At 49.0% G+C, this 21,448-nt stretch overlaps 1 protein-coding gene across 2 annotated transcripts in view; it reads left to right on the forward strand.

The window, feature by feature from the left end:
- Nucleotides 1-6,145: 6,145 nt before the first annotated feature.
- RAB43 (RAB43, member RAS oncogene family) overlaps nucleotides 6,146-21,448 on the forward strand; it is a 34,048-nt gene continuing 18,745 nt past the window's right edge. The window contains exon 1 of one of the 2 annotated variants that reach the window (XM_080811489.1): nucleotides 6,146-6,464. In XM_080811489.1, the coding sequence (XP_080667615.1) occupies nucleotides 6,261-6,464 (204 nt within the window). In that variant the 5' untranslated portion in view covers nucleotides 6,146-6,260. The remainder of the gene's footprint in view (nucleotides 6,465-21,448) is intronic. The other variant, XM_080811490.1, reaches the window with a different exon arrangement.

Below are 21,448 nucleotides of genomic sequence, written 5' to 3' on the forward strand. Positions count from 1 at the left end.
CGGGCCCCAACTTGAACTATGTGTCAACGGGAGGCCCTGCTTGGGGAAGCCTGTGACACAGGGGGGAGTTGGGCTCTTTGGGCAGGTCTGGGGGTCTGCCTGTCAGGGGAGCAGCGGGGCCAGGGAACGCCAAAGCCCCATGTGGCTGGGGGTGGTGAGTGTCAGGGGAGAGGCTAGCCAGGCCATGACCAGCCCAGACAGGCCCCTTGAGGGAGCCGTGCAGATCCTAGCAAGAGTTTGAACCGGGCAATGTGTGACCTGCCTTAGGAAGGTGTGTGGAGCTAGATGTGGAGACAGGAGGCAGGGCAGGCAGAGGCTGGCTGGGGCGGGGCGGAGGGGGGTGGGGGGCGGCTGCAGGGGCTGCACGGGAAAGGCAATAGAGGGTGAGGAGAGGGGTGTGACTGGGGTGGGGGCACCTTGCCTCCTGGCTTCCCTCAAGGAAGGGCTGGCTTGTCCACCCTCAGCTGAGCCCCTGGGTGAATGTGTGCAGGGAGCAGGGGGGAGGCGGGGTTGCAGCTTTGGGAACCCCCAGGGGAGGGGCAGGGCCAGGCTTAGCTCTAGGACCTAGGCCCCTGGCCTTAGTTTCCCTGTTTTAAAGCCCAGGACTTTGTCCCAGGGTCTGGCAGTGCTACGGTGCAGGCAGTGGCAAGCGAGGGCCCTCATCACAGCCTCTTTGGGGTGTGTGGTGGCCTGGCTCAGACCACTCCCTTGGGGATTTTTCTTCCAAGGGGCACATGTAGGCTTGGGGGCTGCCCTGCATTCAAGGACAGCAGGAAATCCAAACCGTAGGCACTTCTTCTCCCTGGCAAAGGTGACTGGAAGTGCCTGGAGTGTGGCCCTTCTGGAAGGTCCAGGCTCCAGGCCTTCATCCCTCAGTCAGTGGAGTTACCAGGCTTCTAATCCCTGGGATAGAGCCAGACACAGGAGCCCCTGCTCCAGCCCTGCAGTGTACAGAGTGTGTCCCAGCTAGGGTCTTGCAGTGGCTTGCTGGGACGTAGGCGGACAGGATTGAGTGTCCCATATCTGAAGAAACTGAGGCTGGGTGGGAAAGCACCTAGCACCATGTCCTACAGGTGTCCTTGGCAGAGATGGCCCTGACCCCAGGCTTCTTCCTGTCCCAGAGGCCCTGGCTACTTGCCCTGCCAGGGGTCCCATAGGGAAGATCTCTGCAGGGCTCCCATTCTGGACCTGCAACAGCAGAGGAATCTGCTGGGCAGGTGTCATCACTGGTGGGGATGTGGTTCCTTGGCCCAGTTCATTGCTCAGAGACAAAAGAGCCAGTCCTGGGAGCCTTAAGTTTGTTGACAGAATCTGTTTTGTGGTTTATATTAGCTTTGGCTTTACCTGAAGTTTCCAAAAAGGCGACTCTCCATAGATAGATTTCCATAGGCTTCCCTCCCCTTTGCTCACCCCACTGGTTTTCCTACAAGTAAAACAGTCTTCCTCTCGGTTTGCTTTAAGATTCATGAGACCAGCACCACCCAGGCCTTAGGCTGGCCTTCCTCCCCATGCATCCCCACCCGCCCTGTACTCTGACCCCCCTGACACTTGTGTTCCGGCTCTTGAGCAATTTATAAACAAGGAAGAGATGAACATGTTCTATTCTGACCCTGGATACCTTGGTCGGTGATGAGAGGGACAGGCTGGTCACAGGGGAGCAAAGGTTCCGGTTGTGTGGCCACAGACAGCACCCCCCCCCATCCTCTAACAACTGAACTGGAGAAGAGACATCAACATCCCACTGCCTCCTCCCAAAGCCCTAAGAAAGGATGTAGTGGGGGTGTCTCAGCCCTTGCTCACAGAAACTGTGAAGCGGTGACAGCAGGAACCCATCTGGGTACATCAGGCCTTCCCTAGTGGGGCAGGCAGCGCTTGACTAATGAGCAGACGGGACCCTGGGGAGACCAGTGGCGGCACCCCGCCCCTTCAGGCATTTTCATATCTGTCCCCCTCCTGTTGCACTTCCCCCCCAAACCCCCCTCCCAAAAAGAATGTAGAGGGAAGTTCCCTGCAGGGCTGAGAGGTGCCCAGTTCCCATACAGGGTACTTCCTGCACATCTCAGCCTGGGTTTCCATCTCAGTCAGTGTGGTGGGGAGTGGGGAGAGCAGGGCTTGATCCCCCTCAGTCCCTCTGGCAATGCCATGGAGGACTCCATGAAAACTGGCAAGTTGGAGGGTCTAGGAGAAAGGGCGGGGATGGGGGACACAGATGATGGAGAAACAAGGTGCAATACTGTGTTTCAGAGGGTCTGGGACTTATCACTGAAGTTTGAGCAGGGGAATGGCCTCGTCAGAGCCCCTTGGGTGTGGGGAGGGGAACTGTGGGAACCTGATGCTGAGGGGGTGGTGTGGAGGGGGGGCTGTTAAGCCAGGACAGGCCTGGGTGGGAGCACTGTGCCAGGTGGAGGGTGGCAGTGGGGGTGGGAGGACAGCATGGAGCTGGCAGAGGTAGAAGTAGGGGTGCTGAGAGCCATTTGATCCCTCTATTTTCAGGCAGAGCCTCAAGCATGAAATGGAATCAACAGAAGCAGGGAGGACTGGGGTTCATTTCCCCATGTTCATGATGTTTTGGGGTTCTGGGAGTGGGGAGAGAGTTGGATAGCTGGCATTTCTTTGGCCTCCAGGTGGGCTGAGGGCTGGCCCCTGGGGGGGCGCCTTCCCAGTCATCAGCCAGCACCAGCCCGGTAAGAGCTTTGCTTCCTTGCTGCGCCATTATATTCTAATGTCGCATAGCAAGCACTCTTCTATATTAAGAATGCAGGGTATCATGGTTGATGTCTGGTCTTCGCTTCCTTACTGTGTTTTCTCACCTTCGTGTCTGATGGGTCTCTTGGAGGCACATTTTTAGCACTAAGTCTGGGCGCTGCGAAATAGAACTCAGGTGATATTGTTAGAGGTTGTGTATTTTAATCATGGTGACGGTAGAAAGAATGAAGATGAAAAAAGAAAGGAGGAAGAAGGATGCCTGGGTGGCTCAGTTGGTTAAGCGACTGCCTTCTGTTCAGGTCAAAATGCCAGGGTTCTGGGATCAAGTCCCATATCAGGCTCCAAGGAAGGGCAAGAAAGATGGCATTGGAGTTCTGATCCACAGACTGTTGGGGTGACCGCGGGCGCTTTGGCTTATCAACCGGGATGGTATGCCCCCATGTGGCAACAGTACAAGCACAGTTAAAACTCAGCCCACCCACCACTAGCTTTAAGAATGTTAAATTGTGGGGCCCCTGGGTGGCTCAGTTGTTGAGCATCTGCCCTCTGCTCTGGTCATGATCCCAGGGTCCTGGGATTGAGTCCTGCATCAGGAAGCCTGCTTCTCCCTCTCCCACTCGCCCTGCTTGTGTTCCCTCTCTTACTGTGTCTCTCTGTCAAATAAATAAATAAAGTCTTAAAAAAAAAGAATTTAACATTTTTAAAAAGATTTTATTTATTTGAAAGAGAGAGAGAGAGAGCACAAGCAGGAAGAGTGGCAGGCAGAGGCAGAGGGAAAAGCAGTCTCCTTGATGAGCAGGAAGCCAGACCTGGGGCTCAATCCCAGAACCCCAGGATCACGACCTGACCCAAAGGCAGCTGGTTAACCATCAGAGCCGCCCAGGTGCCCAAGTGCCCCCAAAATGTTAAATTCTTGGCACATTTTTACAATTTGGGATATGCATTGTTTCAAAACTGGGGCATTAAGTGAGATATAAACATTTTTGAATTTGAATCACTGTTTCAAATGAGCATAATTTGATTTCAGATAAAACGCCATTGTGCTACACAGAAACTTACCACCAAAAGAGAGGAAATGCAGATATTTTTTAACACCTTTATTGAGGTATAATTTACTCACCATCAATTCCACCCATTGTAAGTGTACAATTTAAGAATTTTAATATATTTCCTGTGTCATGCAGCCCTCACAACAGTCTAGTTTTATTTTATTTTTTAAAAATTTATTTATTTATTTATTTGAGGGAGAGAGAGAGGGCGTGCTTGCAGGAGGTGGGGGATAGTGTAAGGGAAGAGGGAGAAGCAGACTCCTCTACTGAGCAGGGAGCCCAATGCGAGGCTTGATCCCAGGACCCTGAGATCATGACCTGAACCAAAGGCAGACACTTAACCAACGGAACCACCCAAGTGCCCCGACAGTCTAGTTTTAGAACATTTCCATCACCCACAAAGACAAGTGGTAGCTGGACTTTCTGGCAAGATCCATAGCCAGACCAACAGGCCTTCACCCCACCCTAAGCCAATTCCAGGCAAGGCAAACGTAAAGGCCAGTTCAGTTATTCAGCCACATGTCCACCCCACCCTGTGAATGTCTATACTCTTTGTTCCTTTCCCCATGCTTCCAGTAGCTGAGTCTTGGCTCATCTCGGCCCCCGGGCTCACCTTTTCCTTTCTTCTTTCCACCAGTGGCTGTGAGGAGCCGCTCTGGGCTGGAACAGATGTTATTTTCTGGGGTTCTGAGCTTTGACATGCCCCGGAGCCAACCCCAGCCTGTGGAAGTCTTCCACCCCATGTCCTTCTGTCTCCTACTACTTCAGAATGGGAGGCTATTTCCTGCCCCTCCAGTCTGATATAATAAAGCTGGGCTACCAGAATTGCTTTTCCATAGCACTTGGGGGGTTCCTGTCTGACACTGTTGGGCACTTCCCATGGGAGAGAGTTTCCATGGTTCCAGAACAGATTGCTGCTCCATCTTCTCCATGGGTCTGTCTTTGCCTCCTAATCCAGTCTCTTCCCCACTTAGCCAGTAAGGTAGGTCGGGGATCCTCAGGGTACTACTGGTCCTGGTGGACTTGCCCTCCGTGGTCTCCTTAAGCTATGGGAAAGCCCTCTTCCCTTTTCTGCTGGGGAGGGGATGGATTTTTGTCTTCTTTGTTCACTGATGTGTTCCACGGGCCTATAGTAGGCATTAATAACAATTTATTGAACCAAGTAGAATTGGAGTCTGAAGAGGGCAGGAGTATCCTCAATTCCCTCCCTGCTGGGTAGTTGGGAAGCCCTTTGTGGGGATAGGTTCCATTAGATCCATTTTAAGCTTAGCTCGGTTCCATTTCTCCAAGGACTCTTGGTTTATGGATTATCTTGGCAAAAGCTTGTCTGACCTTCCACAGAATTCCCCACAAACTTCCCATGCTCCTCTGCTCAGCCCAGTCACTGGTGCTGTTTGGCTGGGTCAGTTCCCCCCCAGTGGACCCATAACCCCAACTGAGCCAGCCCACCCTGAGCCATTAGGACAGCTGCTTCACAACAACCGCTAGGCTGCCTTTGGGGTTGGTGATCTCCCAACTCCTCCTTCCCGCCTTGCCATCCACCAAACGGGCTCTCTAGTTCCCTTCTCTCGAGAGTCCTGAAGGGGGCGTCACCTCGAGAGGGCAGCCTTCGGGTCCCTTTCCCCACCAGGATTCAGGTCTTCGCCCCAGTTTTGTAGCAGGCTTAATTTCTGGCCTTACTGAAGCCTTCTCGTTCCTTCGTCTTTCCCGTCTGTGTGGAAGACACAGACATCCCCTGTTGCAGGGGTTCTGCCATGCTTGTCCCCTTCCCAGTGATCCATTCTAGAGGAGGCCGTTCCGGGTTCAAGGTTTGGGTTAATCGGCCCCCAGGCCTGCAGGCGCAGGGACTCCACCGTACCCTCGAGGCGAGTCCTGATTGCTCCAGTGAGGCAGCCTAGCCCGCGGCGGTGGGGAGCGTGGCGAGTGCTGGCAGTGCCGCGGGCGGAGTTGGGTTGTGGGCGGGTTTAGGGGCGGAGCTGAGAAGCTGACGGTCCGCGGGCCGAGGGCAGCGAGTCGGGCTGGGGGCGGGGCCGAGAGCGACGCTGGGGGCGGAGCCCGGCCAGGGCGGTGCTGGGGCGGGCCCAGGGGCGGAGTCTGACTGGGGGTGTGGCTGAGGGCGGAGTCTGTCCCGCGGAGGGCTGAGGTTGGAGTGGGGATGGGGCGGGCCCGATGCGCTCAGGGTAGAGTGGGGGCCGGGGCGGGGCTGAGGCCGAGCGCGAGGACCGGACTGGCCCGGAAGGAGCAGAGGGCCGGCCGCGAGCTTTGCGGAGGCGGGGCTAGGCGAGTCCCTGGCTGAGCCGAGGCCCGCGGGGCTCCGGGCTGGCCGGGGGCGGGGCGGGGGGCCGGCCGGGGCGGGTCCGGGGCGGGTCCGGTCCGGGGCCGGCAGACGGCGGCGCCCCTTCTTCAGGTGTTGCGGCGGTTCCACGTCGCCAGGCGGTCCGTGGCTTCCGTGAGCTCAGGCTTCCCTCAGCGTCCGGAGCGCCGGCCCTTGGCTCCCGCGCGGCCATGGCGGGGCCGGGCCCGGGCCCGGGGGACCCGGACGAGCAGTACGATTTCCTGTTCAAGCTGGTGCTGGTGGGCGACGCGAGCGTGGGCAAGACGTGCGTGGTGCAGCGCTTCAAGACCGGCGCTTTCTCGGAGCGCCAGGGCAGCACCATCGGCGTCGACTTCACCATGAAGACGCTGGAGATCCAGGGCAAGCGGGTCAAGGTGGGAGGCCCAGCCTGGGGTCGCCGGGCGGGGGTGGCCTGGCCCTCTCTGACTGCCGCGCAGCCCGTTCTGCGACGGGCACCGGGGGTTGACCGGGGCCCCTAGAAAGCGCTCCCTCAGCGGAGGCGGCCCCAGGCCGCTGCGAGCGCCCCGGATTGTCCTGAGGTTTCTGGCAAATCCCTTTCGATTCCCCCTTTCCCTTCCTCCTGTCGGAGCAGGCCTGGGCCTTGGGGTCTGGGTCGGGTTCAGTCTTCAGAACGCCGGCCTTGGGGTGTGTGTTTGTGTGTGTGTGTGTGTGTGTGTGTGTGTGTGTCTTGGGGATGCTGCGGGGGAGGAGGCCCTGCCCTCCGGAGCTCACACCCTCGGGGCACTTTTGCTCCAAAATAACTTAGCCAGTGGAAGGCAGCAGAGCGGCTCGGGGTGCGGGGGACAGAAGGCCGCCTGGCTGGCCTGACCCTTCCCCCCTCGATCGAAGCCCCCAGCTCGGCCCTGGTGGGGGGAACCCGGCCAGAGAACTACACCGCCCCAAGCCTAGGAAAGATCAGGAAGTAGTTGTTTCTAGGACCGGAGGGCCAAAACTTTTTGTCACAATTTCCGGCCTGGCCACGCCTCCCTGCAGTCTCTTTGTGGACCTGGTGGTGGAACTTTACTCGAAGAGGGCCAGCCCTGGGTCCCCTCCCCCAGCTGGAGTTTGATAGAAACTGAAAAGTTCACAGATACCGGAAGGTGGGGGAGAGGACCCAACTTTGGCAATGACTCTGAAGAGAAACAGCAGGATGTAGTTGCCACAATGTCCTGGCAGTGGCTTGATAAATAATATTTGTGATTAATGAATCAGTTTCTTAACCTGGCTACCAGCCCTCCCTCAGAATGAGGAGACCGTGGCTGGGGCAAAGCATTGTTTTTGCTCAGTAACTTAACTGAGCTCTGCAGAAATCTTTTCCATTCTCTCACGATTTTCAGTTCACATGATCTCCAGGACAGTCCTTAAGAGCACGGGGCAGGGGCAGCACAGGACAAGTGTTATCTCCTGTTATTTCTGTGTTTTCTAGAAGTTGAGCCAAGGTATGGGGGAGTCCCTTGAGACCTGATGCTCTGGGGCTTTGCGTCCCTGGGCCGCTGTAGCCCCGCTCATGTTTGCCTTTAGCCAGGGTACTTAGCTCTTTGTTTCTGCAAAATTGGTATAATTTCTGGGTGTTGCCTACCTCCTGTTCCTCCGTGGAGAAATAGTAAGCCAACAAACTTTACATGATTTGATGTGCCAGCGGAAGCAGAAGCTCCTTGCCTGAAGGCTTTTGTTTTGTTTTGTCTTAAAGAATCTTTTGTGTTTCTGTGTGTTTTTGGTTGCCTTACATTGGAGAGAAAAAAAAAAGCAAGGTGGGGCCGGCAGCTTTGAGTCATTATTTGGGACCACCCCTTTGGAACAGGTGGTGAGGGAAGGGCTGTAGGATGGGTGGAGTGTGTCTGTGGATGAGTTTGTGCTCTGCGATGATGCCAGCAGCCACAGGGAAAGTGGAGTGCCCAAAATATAGGCATAAATAGCAGTGGTGTTCCTGCGCGCTGCCGGCCTTCTCCTGCCCCCGAGTGTTTGTGGTGGCTGGGTGCTGACGGTGGTCAAGGAGGGGGCGGGGTGTTCCTGTTTACCTGGCGAGATAACAGCCTGTGCCCCAGTGGAGCCCAGGGTGTACTGTGTACCCGAGCACAGGTTATGCAACGCAGGGCAGGGAGTTGGCGATTTCTGTTCCCTATGGTTTCCTCCACGTTGTTCTTAGGAAGCAGCCTGGTGGGATAGGGACTGGGATCCAGTCGGGGTAGAAGGGTGATAATGACTGCCCCTCTTGGAGGCTGTTGTGTGCCAGCTGATGTACAGATGTGTTCTTATTAACCCTGTCCTGGCGTAGGACAGGCTGGCCCCAGGGCACCCAGCTCGTAACTGACAGAAGTGGGCATTTTTCTTCCAGTGTTTCTGACATTGAGGTCTTTCCCCTACACCAGCCTGCTTCTTAGAATCTGATTGTTTGGAGTGGGAAAGTCTTTGGCAAGTATCTACCTCCTCAGTTTGCAAGTCAGAGAAACCTGAGGCCAGGTACTAAAGAGGCTTGGGATTGAAACTGAGGAGTGGTGGCATGGGGGTGGGGGTAGCCCTTCAATCAGCCATTTGGGGGCTCTTCTGACTCAGCAGGAACAAGTCATTTTTGCTCTCCAAGTCTCTGTCTCCATCCATAAAATGCCTCGGAGGTGTCTTTGTATTTTGTTTTTTTTTTAAACATCAGGTTTGTTCAAGTTAAATTTATGCTCCTTAAGCTTCACCCATTTTAGGTGTACAGTTCTGTGAATCCTGATGAAACGTATAGAGTCCCATAATCACCAGCACAGTCACAGTATACAATACTTCCAGCAACCCAGAAAGTTCCCCTGTGTCCCTCCCTTTGTGTCAGTGTCCTCCCTTCACCCTAGCCCCTGGCAATCACTGATCTGTTTTCTGTCCCTATAGTTTCAGCAATGTCATTTTAACTGGAACCTTTGATGAGCCAGATTTTATTGTTATTGTTCCTGCACTTCAGGGATTTAAAACCTTTCCAGGGGCTGACTGGGGCCCAGCAAGGATCCAGCATGATTCCCCACACCTCCTCTCCCTGTACTGCCAGATTTTGTTAGAGCTTGAAGAACCCAAAGATAGATCACCTGGTGTTTTTGCAGCTCCTCTGAGCTCCAGTGCTTGGGAGCTGCCGCAGGGGTAAAGGGGAAAGGCCAAGAGGCCACAAGTTCAGAAGGGCCTTAACTAGCTTCTCACCCAGCCGAGCAAAACCACTTTTATCCAGTTCCATATTGAGGTTCCACTTGTTTTTATTTAACTGAAAAGTTCTGCTGCTCAAAAAATAAGAAAGTTTGCAACATCACAGATCAAATTAAACCTCTTTATTTCTATAATCACTTCCTGTTGCAACCAGAATGGCATCCAGACTCCTCACCTGAAGCTGTGGGCCCCCTGTCTGCCTTGGCTGTCTTATCTCCTTCCCTCTGCTCTCACTTGCTGCTCTCTAGCCTCGCTAGCCTTTTCTGTCCTTCAGACATGCCTGCTTTGGGCTCTTTGTATCTGCCCCTTGCCTGTCATATTATGTCCCTACATCCCCCTCCTGCTTCCTCATTTGGCTCCCACTGCAAATGTGGACCCTCTCTCCACATTACAGGATGAGTTCAGGGGTAAGTTCATAGCTCATCAGACTGGAAATGACCTCATGTGTTGATCTCCTCCTGTACAGGGTCTGTCCACTCCTTGAAAGTGCAGGGATCTAGTCTGCTCTGTGGGCCTGTGAGGCCCCGCACCCGCAGCAGTGTTAGACAAACAGTGCGCAGTACATGTCTGCGAATTGATTTTTATTAATAGAGGGGAAGCTGAGGCCAAAATAAAGGAAGTGACCAGCATACCGAAGGCCACACCCAAATCAGGTGCAAAACCAGTACTTGAACCCAGGGTCTGCCTGGGTTCTAAGCCCAGTGCTCATTTTTACACTTGACTACCCGTCTGAGTCCCTCTGAGTTCAAAATGATGACCCCGAGAGCCTGCAAGTTAATGAATCTAGTAAAAGTGCAGTTGCAGCCACTGTACTTTGAGAAACAATGTGGACTTGGGCATTTGATAGATTTTTCAGTAATAAGGGTTGAAACCCTAGCAAGTTTCAGGATGTTTGCTCCCAAAAGATCTAGCCAGCTCTGAACAGCTCACCTAGCCTGCTGTGCTGGTTAGTAAAGCTCCATATAGGGTGATGGGTTCCTGTGCCATACCCCATGTGGATTCCCACAGCTCTAGCTAGCTATGCAGGTTGAACTTCAAGAGCGAATGCGGGGGCGGGCTGCATCTTTCAAACTATGGGGTCTCTGAAAGAGAGCGCTGGTTTAGGATTCTGAAGGTCTGAGTCTTATTTCCAGCCTCACCACAACTGTGGCCAATTCTTTCTTTCTTTCTTTTTTTAAAATTGTGGTATGTTAGAAATTCTTTTTCCCTTCTTAGTTCTTAGACCCCACAGCTTCCTCATTTGGGAGTTGGGACTAATGATCTTTGCTCTGCCTGCTTCTTAGGGTTGTTGGAAAACTATGGACATGCTTAAACTAGTATAAAAATTCCCTTTATATATTTCTGAATAGATAATCCAAATACATGGTCCAGAATTTCAAAATTTCAAAAGTGTAAAAGGGCATACAGTAAAAAAAAAAACAAAAACAAACAACAGCTCCCTTCCACCTTTGTCCCCCAACTCCACACTGCCTTTTAAGAAGAGGCAATCAGTGTTACTGGTTTCTTGTCTATCCTGAAAGTGCTAATGCGAATAAAACCAAGGAATTACAAATGAAGACTTAAATTATTGTGGTCGTTATTAACCGTTTTCCTCCTTAGATCAGACAGATTTCTTAACTCACCCTTCCCCCATCCTTGGCTCCACCCCTGCTCCCTGCCACCCCCAACCTCACTGTCCCCCAGGAAATCTCAGCCGGTTCTAAATCCTTAAAACATTCTGACCGCTCCTCTACTCTCTCTTATCTGGGACAACACAAAGGCCTGTTATGTAAACTCATTTTACAGATCGCTGGGGACACAGGCCTCAAGTCCACACACAGAGGTTAGCCTTGTTGAATTGTACCCCCTTTATTCGGCTCTCTGTCAGGTTCACTTTCCCCTTGTTGCGGATGTTGCCAGATCTCTCCCTCACAGAGGTAAAGTGTATGCCCTTGGGCCTTGGCGCTAAAGCTTCTCTAGGCCCTACAAGTCACCTTTGTTTTTGTAGTGGCTTCCGAAGGAGGGGGCAGGCAAGGAAATAGGAACTGCCTTGTTTTTAAAGTTTGCTTCCTTGGTCCTTCCAATCAGGGGTCTGATTTTGCTATTTGGATCAGGTGCCTTCCCGATATGGATGTTATTGATTTGACTTTTTCAGTTTTTGTTTTTTTTTTAAAGATTTTATTTATTTATTTGACAGACAGAGATCACAAGTAGGCCAGAGAGGCAGGCAGAGAGAGAGAGAGGGGGAAGCAGGTTTCCCGCTGAGCAGAGAACCTGATGCAGGGCTTGATCCCAGGACCCTGGGATCATGACCTGAGCCCAAGGCAGAGGCTTAACCCACTGAGCCACTCAGGTGCCCCAACTTTTTCAGTTTTGATCAGAAATAGCAAAAGGACTGCTAGGTAAGAAAGAAGTTCTGGGTCATGCTGGTTGTCTGAAATCTGCTCTTGAGGCCAATGACAGCTATCCTGTTGCCAAATAAACTTTGCCTCCCGAGCTTTCTGACAGCCCTGAGGTAGCACATGTCATGGAAAGACGGTGGAAGGAGGGCCAGTGTTAGACCCATGAGGCACCACCTTAAAATCTTGACTTTGCACGTAGTGCTCCAGGCACGTGATGTAGCGCCCTGGGCACGGGACGTCACCACTCCTGATCTGCTTCACTTGGAGACAGACCTCTTAGCTTCAGCGACCTGGCCCATTGTAGATCATCAGTAAATGCGGACTGATATTGGTGTGGAAATCACCTGGAAGAGAGCGTGGCATGGGGAGTCCAGAAGCTTGGCTTCTCGGGTCGGATTGCCCAGCTGACCTAGTACAAGTCATTTCAGTGATCTGTTCCTCGGTCAGTGAGCTGCAGAGGGAATCCCTATCTCACCTACTCACACAGGGTTTTTTCACGGTCGCCCTGTGAAAAGGATCCCATCTTACAGAGCAGGACATGGAGGCCTGTGTTCTAGATCACCCACTGGTAGTACTTGCATAAACACTGCACATACACACACGGAAATGTGGGGGATGAGTTTAATATCTGGGCCGTCGTATACTTGCATTTTACGTTTTTTTGTGTTTTGATTAGCAATACTGTATCAGCATCCTAATGCCCAATGCTAGTTAAACAAACAAATCCTTATTAATTCAGATGCATTGGGTGAATTGGTGCATATGGCTAGTGTGAACAAAAGAAAAAGCCCATTTTCTAGAACGGCTTACAAAATGCTGTTCTGTTGAACATGGAGCCGCAGAACCCAAGCTACTGCCGTTAGAGAGAGGATCTCTCCAACCTGCTGTGATAAATTGATAAACAAGGACCGTTTCTCATCAATAGCTTCTACGTCTGTACCATGATATATGTGGACTCCTCTGATCTGACTTGTACTCCTTTGCCTTGTAAGCCTCCCTTTCTTGGACTGGAAAAACAGGGACTTAGTCCTCCATGAGGTGTGTAAACATCATGAGTTCTTCGAGGTTTTCGCACCTGTTCGTCCATGTTTGAGGTGACACCATCCCAGATTTGGAGTGTGACTAAGATGTAATGGGACTGATTTGTTAAAAAAAAAAAAAAAAGTTTGCGACTTGATGTGTTCATGGGTGCTCCCCTCTTTCAGGATCGTTTCCTTGAGAAATTGCGCACGGATTCCCCAGGTGTTTGATCAGCTGTTTGATCAGCTTTTTCTTTTTTTTTTTTTAAGATTTTATTTATTTATTTGACAGAGAGAGAGAGAGGATCACAAATAGGCAGAGAGGCAGGCAGAGAGAGAGGGGGAAGCAGGCTCCCCGCTGAGCAGAGAGCCTGATGCAGTCCTCGATCCCAGGACCTTGAGACCATGACCTGAACTGAAGACAGAGGCTTAACCCACTGAGTCACCCAGGCGTTCTGTGACGATCCTTATTCACATTCTTCCGAGCCTGCAGCTCTTCCTCCTGGCAGGTCCTTCAAGAGTGTTTTGGAGAACATTCTATAGTGGTAGTGTTCTTTGTTCCAAAGGGAGGTCTAACCAGAAAGTCAGAATCCTGGTTCACGTCAGGCCAGGGGGCTTGTCCAAGGGCCCTGATAGCAATTGCAATGTGTGTTGGGCAGTGACGGGTCACTAGAGTGTGTCCTCTTTTGAGGTGACTGTTTTTGAAGGAGACACTGTTCATCTTGATGCGAGAGGCCTGGAAGGTTGACCTGCAGCTCACAACTTATGGTTAGTGGGTTAGTTTAGCTCATGCTGATGGTGTTGGACCATTTCATCACTGCAGGATCCCATCCCTCTCTGAAAAAAAGAAATTCTTCCAATTTCAAGCCAGGGAATCCCCACTCCTGTCATTTTGATGCCTGAGAAGGGTAAAAATTAGGTATTTTGAAAATGAAAAATATCTTGGGGCACCTGGTTGGCTCAGTCGGGTTAGCATCCAACTCTTGATTTTGGCTCAGGTCATGATTTTGGGGTCGAGCCCCGCGTCAGGCTCCATGCTCACCACGGAGTCTGCTTGGGATTCTCTCTATCTTTTTGCCCCTCCCCCAACTTGTGCTCAGGCTCTCTCTTAAAGAAATAAATTTCAAAAAACTAAAAAAAAAAATTAAAAACGTTCTGTTTACATTTTCCAATGAAAAACTTTGTGGTTTTTTTTTTTCTTCGTTTAACTTGTTTTTTATTCTTGGGTTTTAACTCTCATGAGTACACAAATAAGTGAATGATTTTGTGATGAAAAAAGTAGATCTTAGCTGTCAGAAGAAAGTTTAGTTCACTAGCTATGAATTGTTAATATCTGCCATGTTTACATTATAGATAATTACATAGAAAAAGATAATTTTGTAAAATATGGGAAAATTCTTTGAAATACGTAGAGAAAAATCTATTTTATTATTGAAATAATAAAAAAGGTAAATACCTCAGTGTAGACTCTAACTCTAGTGTTTTCTTGGTTATTCTCTCCAGAATAAGCCCTTGGTAAGTGTTGGCCGAATGAACTAGCAAGTAGTGAGAGAGAGGAAGGGAGGGAGAGAAAAGAGAGCCTTCTAAGCAGGAAACGGTATCAGTGAACCTCTGCTTGAAGGGTTGGGTTCATGCAGGAGCTGAAGGGCTTCCAGCCAGCAAGGAGAGAGAAGTGTCAGGTGAAAATGGGAGACATTATAGGAACTCGGGGGTTTGGTTTGGTTTGGTTTGGTTTTACGACTTTTGAGAAACAGGATCACCATAGCGCAAGTTGGTGGGGAAATTTTTGTAGACTGGTTTGTTAAAAAGCCTAATCTCTTAAAATTTAACTGGCAAAGTTTGGCTAATTTGAGGCAAAATGGTCAAGATTGGTGTTTTCAAGCCTAGCATGAAAAACTCATTAAGTATTAAAAGGACTCCAAGTTATAGAATTCCAGCTGGATTCTTCTTTTTACCACTCAGGAATTCCCCTGCCTCTGAGCAGTGATAATGGATGGAAGGCCTTGGTGTGTTAAGATGTTTTGGGGCAGTTTGCTCTGTGTGTATACTTGTGTACACCCATCAATGGATTATGGTTTTGCTTTACATGAGTTGGCCTTATTTGACTATCTTTTTAAAAAATTTTTAATTTTTTAATTAACATATAATGTATTATTAGCCCCAGGGGTACAGGTCTGTGAATCGCCAGGTTTACACACTTCACAGCACTCACCATAGCACATACCTTCCCCAATGTCCATAACCCAACCACCCTCTCCCTACCCCCCTCCCCCCAGCAACCCTCAATTTGTTTTGTGACAGTAAGAGTCTCTTACGGTGTTTTACTATCTTTTTTTTTTTTAAGATTTTTAAAATTTATTTTAGCGAGAGTGTGAGTTGGGGGGAGGGACGGAAGGAGAAGAGAATCCCAAGCAGATGCTGCGCTGAGTGCAGAACCTGACGTGGGGCTCGATCCCACAACCCCAGGATCATGACCTGAGCCGGAATTAAAAGTCAGAAGCTCAATCGACTGAGCCACCCAGGTGCCCCCTACTTGACTGTTTTGTCTAAAGTAGCGCTCTACCAAGTTCCTTAAAAAAAAAATCTATTGAGATATAATCCATATGCCATAGAACTCCCCTATTTAAAGTGTTCAGTTCAGTGTAGTGTTGTATACTAACAGAGTTGTATAACCATCACCACAATCATTTTTCAGATATGTTCCTGCCTCCCCAGAGCCCCTGGAAACTACTGGTTTACTTTCTGTCTCTATAAAGTTGCCTGTTTTAGACGTTCCATATAAATGGAATCCTACAATATTGCGGGTTTTCCTACATCTGGGTTCTTTCACCAAGCATAACGTTTTTGAAGTCTGAGTTATCTCCCTTACTCGCCTTGCTTTGTGTTTTTCTTCCTAGCACTTACTCCCAACCCTTCCTTGTCTTGCTCACTTGTTTGTTCCCATGCTGGGGAGGGAGTGTGAGCTCTGCTGTGCCCCAGCGCTTAACACCAACACTGCACCCTCTCTGTTGTTGCTGAATGAACTAATGAAGCTTTCTGCCCTCACTGTTCAGTGACTGAATTTTTCTGCATCACAAAGTACTCTTGGCTTCTGTTAGATCTCTCCCCCCATGCCACCCTCTTAGTAGTTTAGAAATACATATGTCCTGTCTCTATTCATACCATATATTCAAATTTATATTTTCCTACCTGGGGTCTAGAATTAGTATTTATTTCTTTGACCCTAAGAGGACAAGAACCATGGCGCACTTTTCCTCCCTCCTCATTGCCTCCTCACCCCCACTTTCCACATTGAAATCATCTGGGATTTGAGGCCAGATCATTATTGATTGGTTTTTTTTTTTTTTTTAAGATTTTATTTATTTGACAGACAGAGATCACAAGTAGGCAGAGAGGCAGGCAGAGAGAGAGGAGGAAGCAGGCTCCCTGCTGAGCAGAGAGCCCGATGTGGGGCTCGATCCCAGGACCCTGGGATCCTGAACTGAGCTGAAGGCAGAGGCTTTAACCCACTGAGCCACCCAGGCGCCCATTTTTTTTTTTTTTTTTGACATTTTGCATCAACAGTTATTTTAGACTTTAATTCCAAGTTTTATTGATTTATTTTTGGCTTACTGTTTTTTTTCTATTACTTTAGTTCTTTTGGATTTTGCCTGAATTGTTCCTTAAGTGATTCTTTCAGAAAGAATCCCTAAGGGACTCTTGAAATCAAGTGACCCTTGATTTCTAATGTTCTGAAATCTTACCATAGTGTGTCTAGGTTGTGGGACATTTCTTTCATTCACCCTGCTCTGAAGTCAGTAGGTATAATCAGAGTGAAAATTCCTGTATTTCTAAAAATCTAAGGATTTTTTGAAGATTTATTTATTTATGTGAGAGAGAAAGAGAGCGCGTGCATGTGCAAGCAAGCAAGCATGGGGTAGGGAGAAGAAAAAGGAGAGAAAGAGAGAAACCCAAGCAGACTCTACGCTGACTGCGGAGTAGACATGGGGCCTGATCTCAGGACCCTGAGATCATGACCCGAGCCAAAAGCAAGAGTTGGATGCTTAGCTGTCTGTACCACCCAGGCGTCCCTATAGGTCATAGGAATTTTTTAAAAATGTCTTTGAGGGGCCCCTGGGTGGCTCGGTGGGTTGAGCCTCTGCCTTCAGCTCAGGTTATGATCTCAGGGTCCTAGGATCGAGCCCCCCGTCGGGCTCTCTACTCAGCGGGGAGCCTGCTTCCCCCTCTCTCTCTCTGCCTGCTTCTCTGCCTACTTGTGATGTCTCTCTCTGTGTCAGATGAATAAATAAAATCTTAAAAAAAATGTCTTTGATTAGTTCCTATTCTCCCCTCTGGAGCTTGCAGGGATCGGGAGCTGGAATTTAGGGTCTGTTCTCCACTTCCCTTACCTTTTCCGTCTTAATAGCATAGTGTTGTATTGTGCTATGTTCTGGACAAACCTTGGGCTTCGCCTTCCAGCACACTGATTTCCTTTTCAGCTGTGTCCGTTTTTTTTGTTTGTTTGTTTGTTTGTTTTTAAGATTTATTTATTTGAGAGAGAGAGAGAGAGAGCGCGCGCGAGCATGAGTGGGAGGGGAAGACACAGAGGGAGAGAGATTCTCAAGCCGATTCTCAGGCTCCATCCCTAGATTGTGACCTGAGCCCAAATCGAGAGCTGTGCACTTTAACCAGCTATGCCACCCAGGCGTCCCTCAGCTGTATCTGTTCTGATCATTTATTCCATCTCTTGTTTTCTTTATTTTGACAATTACAGTTTTTAGTTTCTAGGATCTCCACCTGGTTCTTTTTCGTATCAGTAATATTTTCATTCTGCAGGTTTATTAATACTCTTATTTTTTCCTGACTTTCTTTTTTTTTTTTTTTAAGATTTTATTTATTTATTTGACAGCAAGAGAGAGATCACAAGTAGGCAGAGAGGCAGGCAGAGAGAGAGGAGGAAGGAGGCTCCCCGCTGAGTAGAGAGCCCCATGCGGGGCTCGATCCCAGGACCCTGAGATCATGACCTGAGCTGAAGGCAGAGGCTTAACCCACTGAACCACCCAGGTGCCCCACCTGACTTTTTATTATGAAAACTTTCAAGCATATAGAAAAGCTGAATATGCTTGAAAGAAGAGCAGAGTAAACCCCAAACCTATCCTCCTCCTAGATTGTTCCTCTTTTTCTCTGTTTGCTTTGTATTCCTGTAGATGTAATATACTTTTTTTTTTTCACCTGAAAGTAGGTTGCAGATAACATGATCTATCACCTCATAGCTCAAATACAACTTTTAAGAATCGGCATGATATTTTTTTAATATTCTTTAAACTCCAGTGTAGTTAACATACAGTGCTATGTTAGTTTCAGGTGTATAGTATAGCAACACAACAGTTCTGTACATTGCTCAGTGCTCTTCATGGTAAGGGTACTCTTTTACTTTTTAAATTTTACTTACTTATTTGCAGAAAGAGAGAGTGAGCACACAAGCAGAGGGAGTGACAGAGGGAGAGGGAGAAACAGGTTCCCCACTGAGCAGGGAGCCTGATGATGTGGGACTCGATCCCAGGACTATGTGATCATGACCTAAGCCGAAGGCAGACACTTAACCACTGAGCCACCCAGGCGCCCCTTTAGGAGTGTGCTCTTAACCCCCTTTATCTATTTCATCTATCTCCGCTCCCATTTCTGGCCGCCACCAGCTTATTCTCTGTATTTAAGAGGCTGTTTCTTGTTTGTCTCTTTTCGTTTGTTTGCTCATTTGTTTTCTTTTTTGTTTTGTTTCCTAAATTGCACATATGAGTAATTTGTCTTTCTCTGTCTGACTTACTTCACTTAGCATCATACCCTCTAGGTCTGTCCATGTTGCAAATGCCAAGGTCCCATTTTTTATGGCTGAGTAATATTCCATTGAATAATTGACCACATTGTCTTTATCTATTCATCTGTGGTTGGGTGGTTGGGTCTCTTACATGTCTTAGCTATTGTAAATAATGCTTCAGTAGACTAGGGGTGTCTATAGCTTTCAGAATGTGTTTTCATTTTCTTTGGGTAAATACCCAGAGTGGAATTATTGGATCATAGGGTAGTTCTGTTTTTAATTTTTTGAGGTGCCTCCATACTTTTTCCCACAGTGGCTGCACCAGTTTGCATTCCCACCAGTGGTGTGTGCAAGGCTTTCTTTTCCTCCACATCCTTGCTAAAACTCCCTTTTCCTTCCCTCCTTCCTTCTTTCCTTCCTTCCTCTCTCCCTCCCTCCCTCCCTCTTTCCCTCTCTCTCTCTCTCTCTTTCTTTCTTAAGATTTTATTTATTTGCTTGAGAGAGAGTGAGAGAAAGAGTGAGCAGGGGAGAGGGACAGAGGGACTCCCCTCTGAGTGAAGAGCCCGACGTGGGGCTCAGTCCCAGGACCCTGGGATCATGACCAAGCCAAAGGCAGATGCTTAACCAATTGAGCCACCCAGGCGCCCCAACACTTCCTATTTCTTGTCTTTTTGATTTTAGTCATTCTGACAGATTTCGGGTGACAGTCATTGGGACAGGTGACAGGTGGTGACATCTCATTGTGGTTTTGATTTTTATTTCCCCAATAAGAGTAAGAACAATTCTTTTAACATGCCTAAGTAAATCAGTACAGTTGACCCTCGAACAACTGGGTACACTTCTATGTGGACTTTTTTTTATGGTACAGTTCTGTAAATGTATTCTCTCTTCCTTATGATTTTCTTAATAACATTGGTTTTCTCTAGCTTATTTTATTGTAAGAATACAGTATGTAATACATATAATGTACAAAAATAGGTTTTAAATAGACTGTATGTTATCTACAAGTCTTCCCATTGGTAATAGGCTATTAGTAGTTACATTTTGGGGGAGTCAGAAGTATACACAGAGTTTTGACTGCCCGGGGGTTGGTGCTCCTGACCCCCATGTTGTTCAAGGGTCAACTGGTAATTTCTATCAAATAGCATCTCCTGTCCAGTCAATTTTTATGTTTTTCCAACTTTCTCCCAAATGTTTTTTATAGTGTTTTTCCTCTTTGTCTTTTGTTCTTTTTTGGAAAGATTTTATTTGAGAGAACGCATGAGCGGGGAGAAGGGCAGAGGGAGAGGGAGAAGCAGGTTCCCCGCTGAGCAAGGAGCCTGATGCCAGACTTGATCCCAGGACCCTGAGATCATGCCCTGAGCTGAAGGCAGAGGCTCAACCGACTAAGCCACCCAGATGCCCCCGTTTTTCCTCTTTGAACCGTAGTCCAGTATAGTTTGGTCCAGAACAACACCTTGCTTTTTTTTTTAAATGACTTTTTGTTGGTGGTGGTGTTAATGATACTGATTTTTTAAGATTCAGTTCCTGGATTTGTCTCATGGTTCCCTTGTGGTGTCTTTGCACTTGTTCCTTTGTCTCCTGAATTTCCTGTAGCTGGAGGTTGAGTTAGAGGCCAGATTCAAGTTGGGTGGGACAGTTTTGGTGAGAATGAATCACAAGTAACATTGTGTGCTGCCCTTTGCTGCTGTGGCAGGTGGCACACGATGCCAGGTTCCTGCTTTGGTACTAATGATGCCTTGGTTTGATTACTTGGTAGCATCTACCAGGTTTCTCTATTTGCATTTTTTGTTAAAAGATGCCTTTTTGCTCTGTTAACTTTGTTTCTTGGGGTATCCTCAAGAATCATACCTTGACTGGCCTTTTCTGCCTGGAGCAGGATGCAATGAATAAATTGAATTCAAAGGGCAAAATGCCTGAAACTTCGAAAGTGTTCTGTCCAGCCTAATTATAGTTGTTGGTAGATGTGACCATCTGACACCCTGAGACATAAACTGTGTATTGGGGAGATCATTAAATGGCAACTAGTGGACAGTTGGTCTGTCCGTTCGGAACTACCTCCTTTCCCAGGCATTCTTCTAAGCTCAAGAAAAAAAGGTGAATAAGAGACAGTCCCCACTCTTCAGGAGCTCATAACGGGTTGGGGGGAACAGACGTGCAAACAGATAGCTAGCGTGCAGTGCTGTTAATGCGTTGCCCAGTTTCTGAACCAGGAGTTGGAAACACATGGCCTGACAAGTATGTGTATGTTTATTTTGGCGACAGCAAGACCGAATATTGAAAATTAGGGCTGTTCCTGCAAAGCACGGCCCTGTGGTTGCCATGGCCGTCACAGGGATGTCTGCTGAGTGCCACAGAGGCACAGAGGAGGCAGCAATCGGCCCTCCCCAGGGTCACAGAGGCAGTGAGTTTCAAGCTACTGAAAGATTCGTGAATTTCCCAGGGAGGAAAGATAGAAGGGGCTTTGCTACCACAGCCATCTATGTGCAAAGCCATGGAGGTGTGGGAGAGGAAATGTGGGTGTTTGTCCAAGTCAAGCAGAGCTAGAGTGTCGGGGAGATGAGACTAGGGAAGGGGCTCAGCACCAGACTTCTGATCATGGAAGGTGCGTCAACTGTGTCCTGAGGACTGTGGGAAGCTGTGTGTGGGAGACCCACTGTTTGTCCAGGAGGTTTGATGCCGGCTGGAGGCACTATCAGCCGTGACTGAGCAGAGGGGCACCCAAGGGGTCAAGGCTGAGCAGGACTCCCGGCCTGGCGCACTGTCCATGAACCCTAGTGGCAGGGGCGCAGGAAGGACAGTTCGAGGGAAGGCAGAGCTCGTTTTGGGACATAGGGCATCTGACTCCTCTCTAGGTTAGGTCCTTGCTTCAGAGGAGCTTTGGAAAAAGAGAGGCAGATGGGTATAAGGGAATTAGTGTGGAAGCAGTGAGGGCTCCATGACACCATTTTACCCAGGAAGTTGGAGCCCGTGGCCATGGCCTTGGAAATGTC

This window comes from Martes martes (genome assembly GCF_963455335.1).
Source record: "Martes martes genome assembly, chromosome: 1".
Taxonomy (NCBI): Eukaryota; Metazoa; Chordata; class Mammalia; order Carnivora; family Mustelidae; genus Martes; species Martes martes.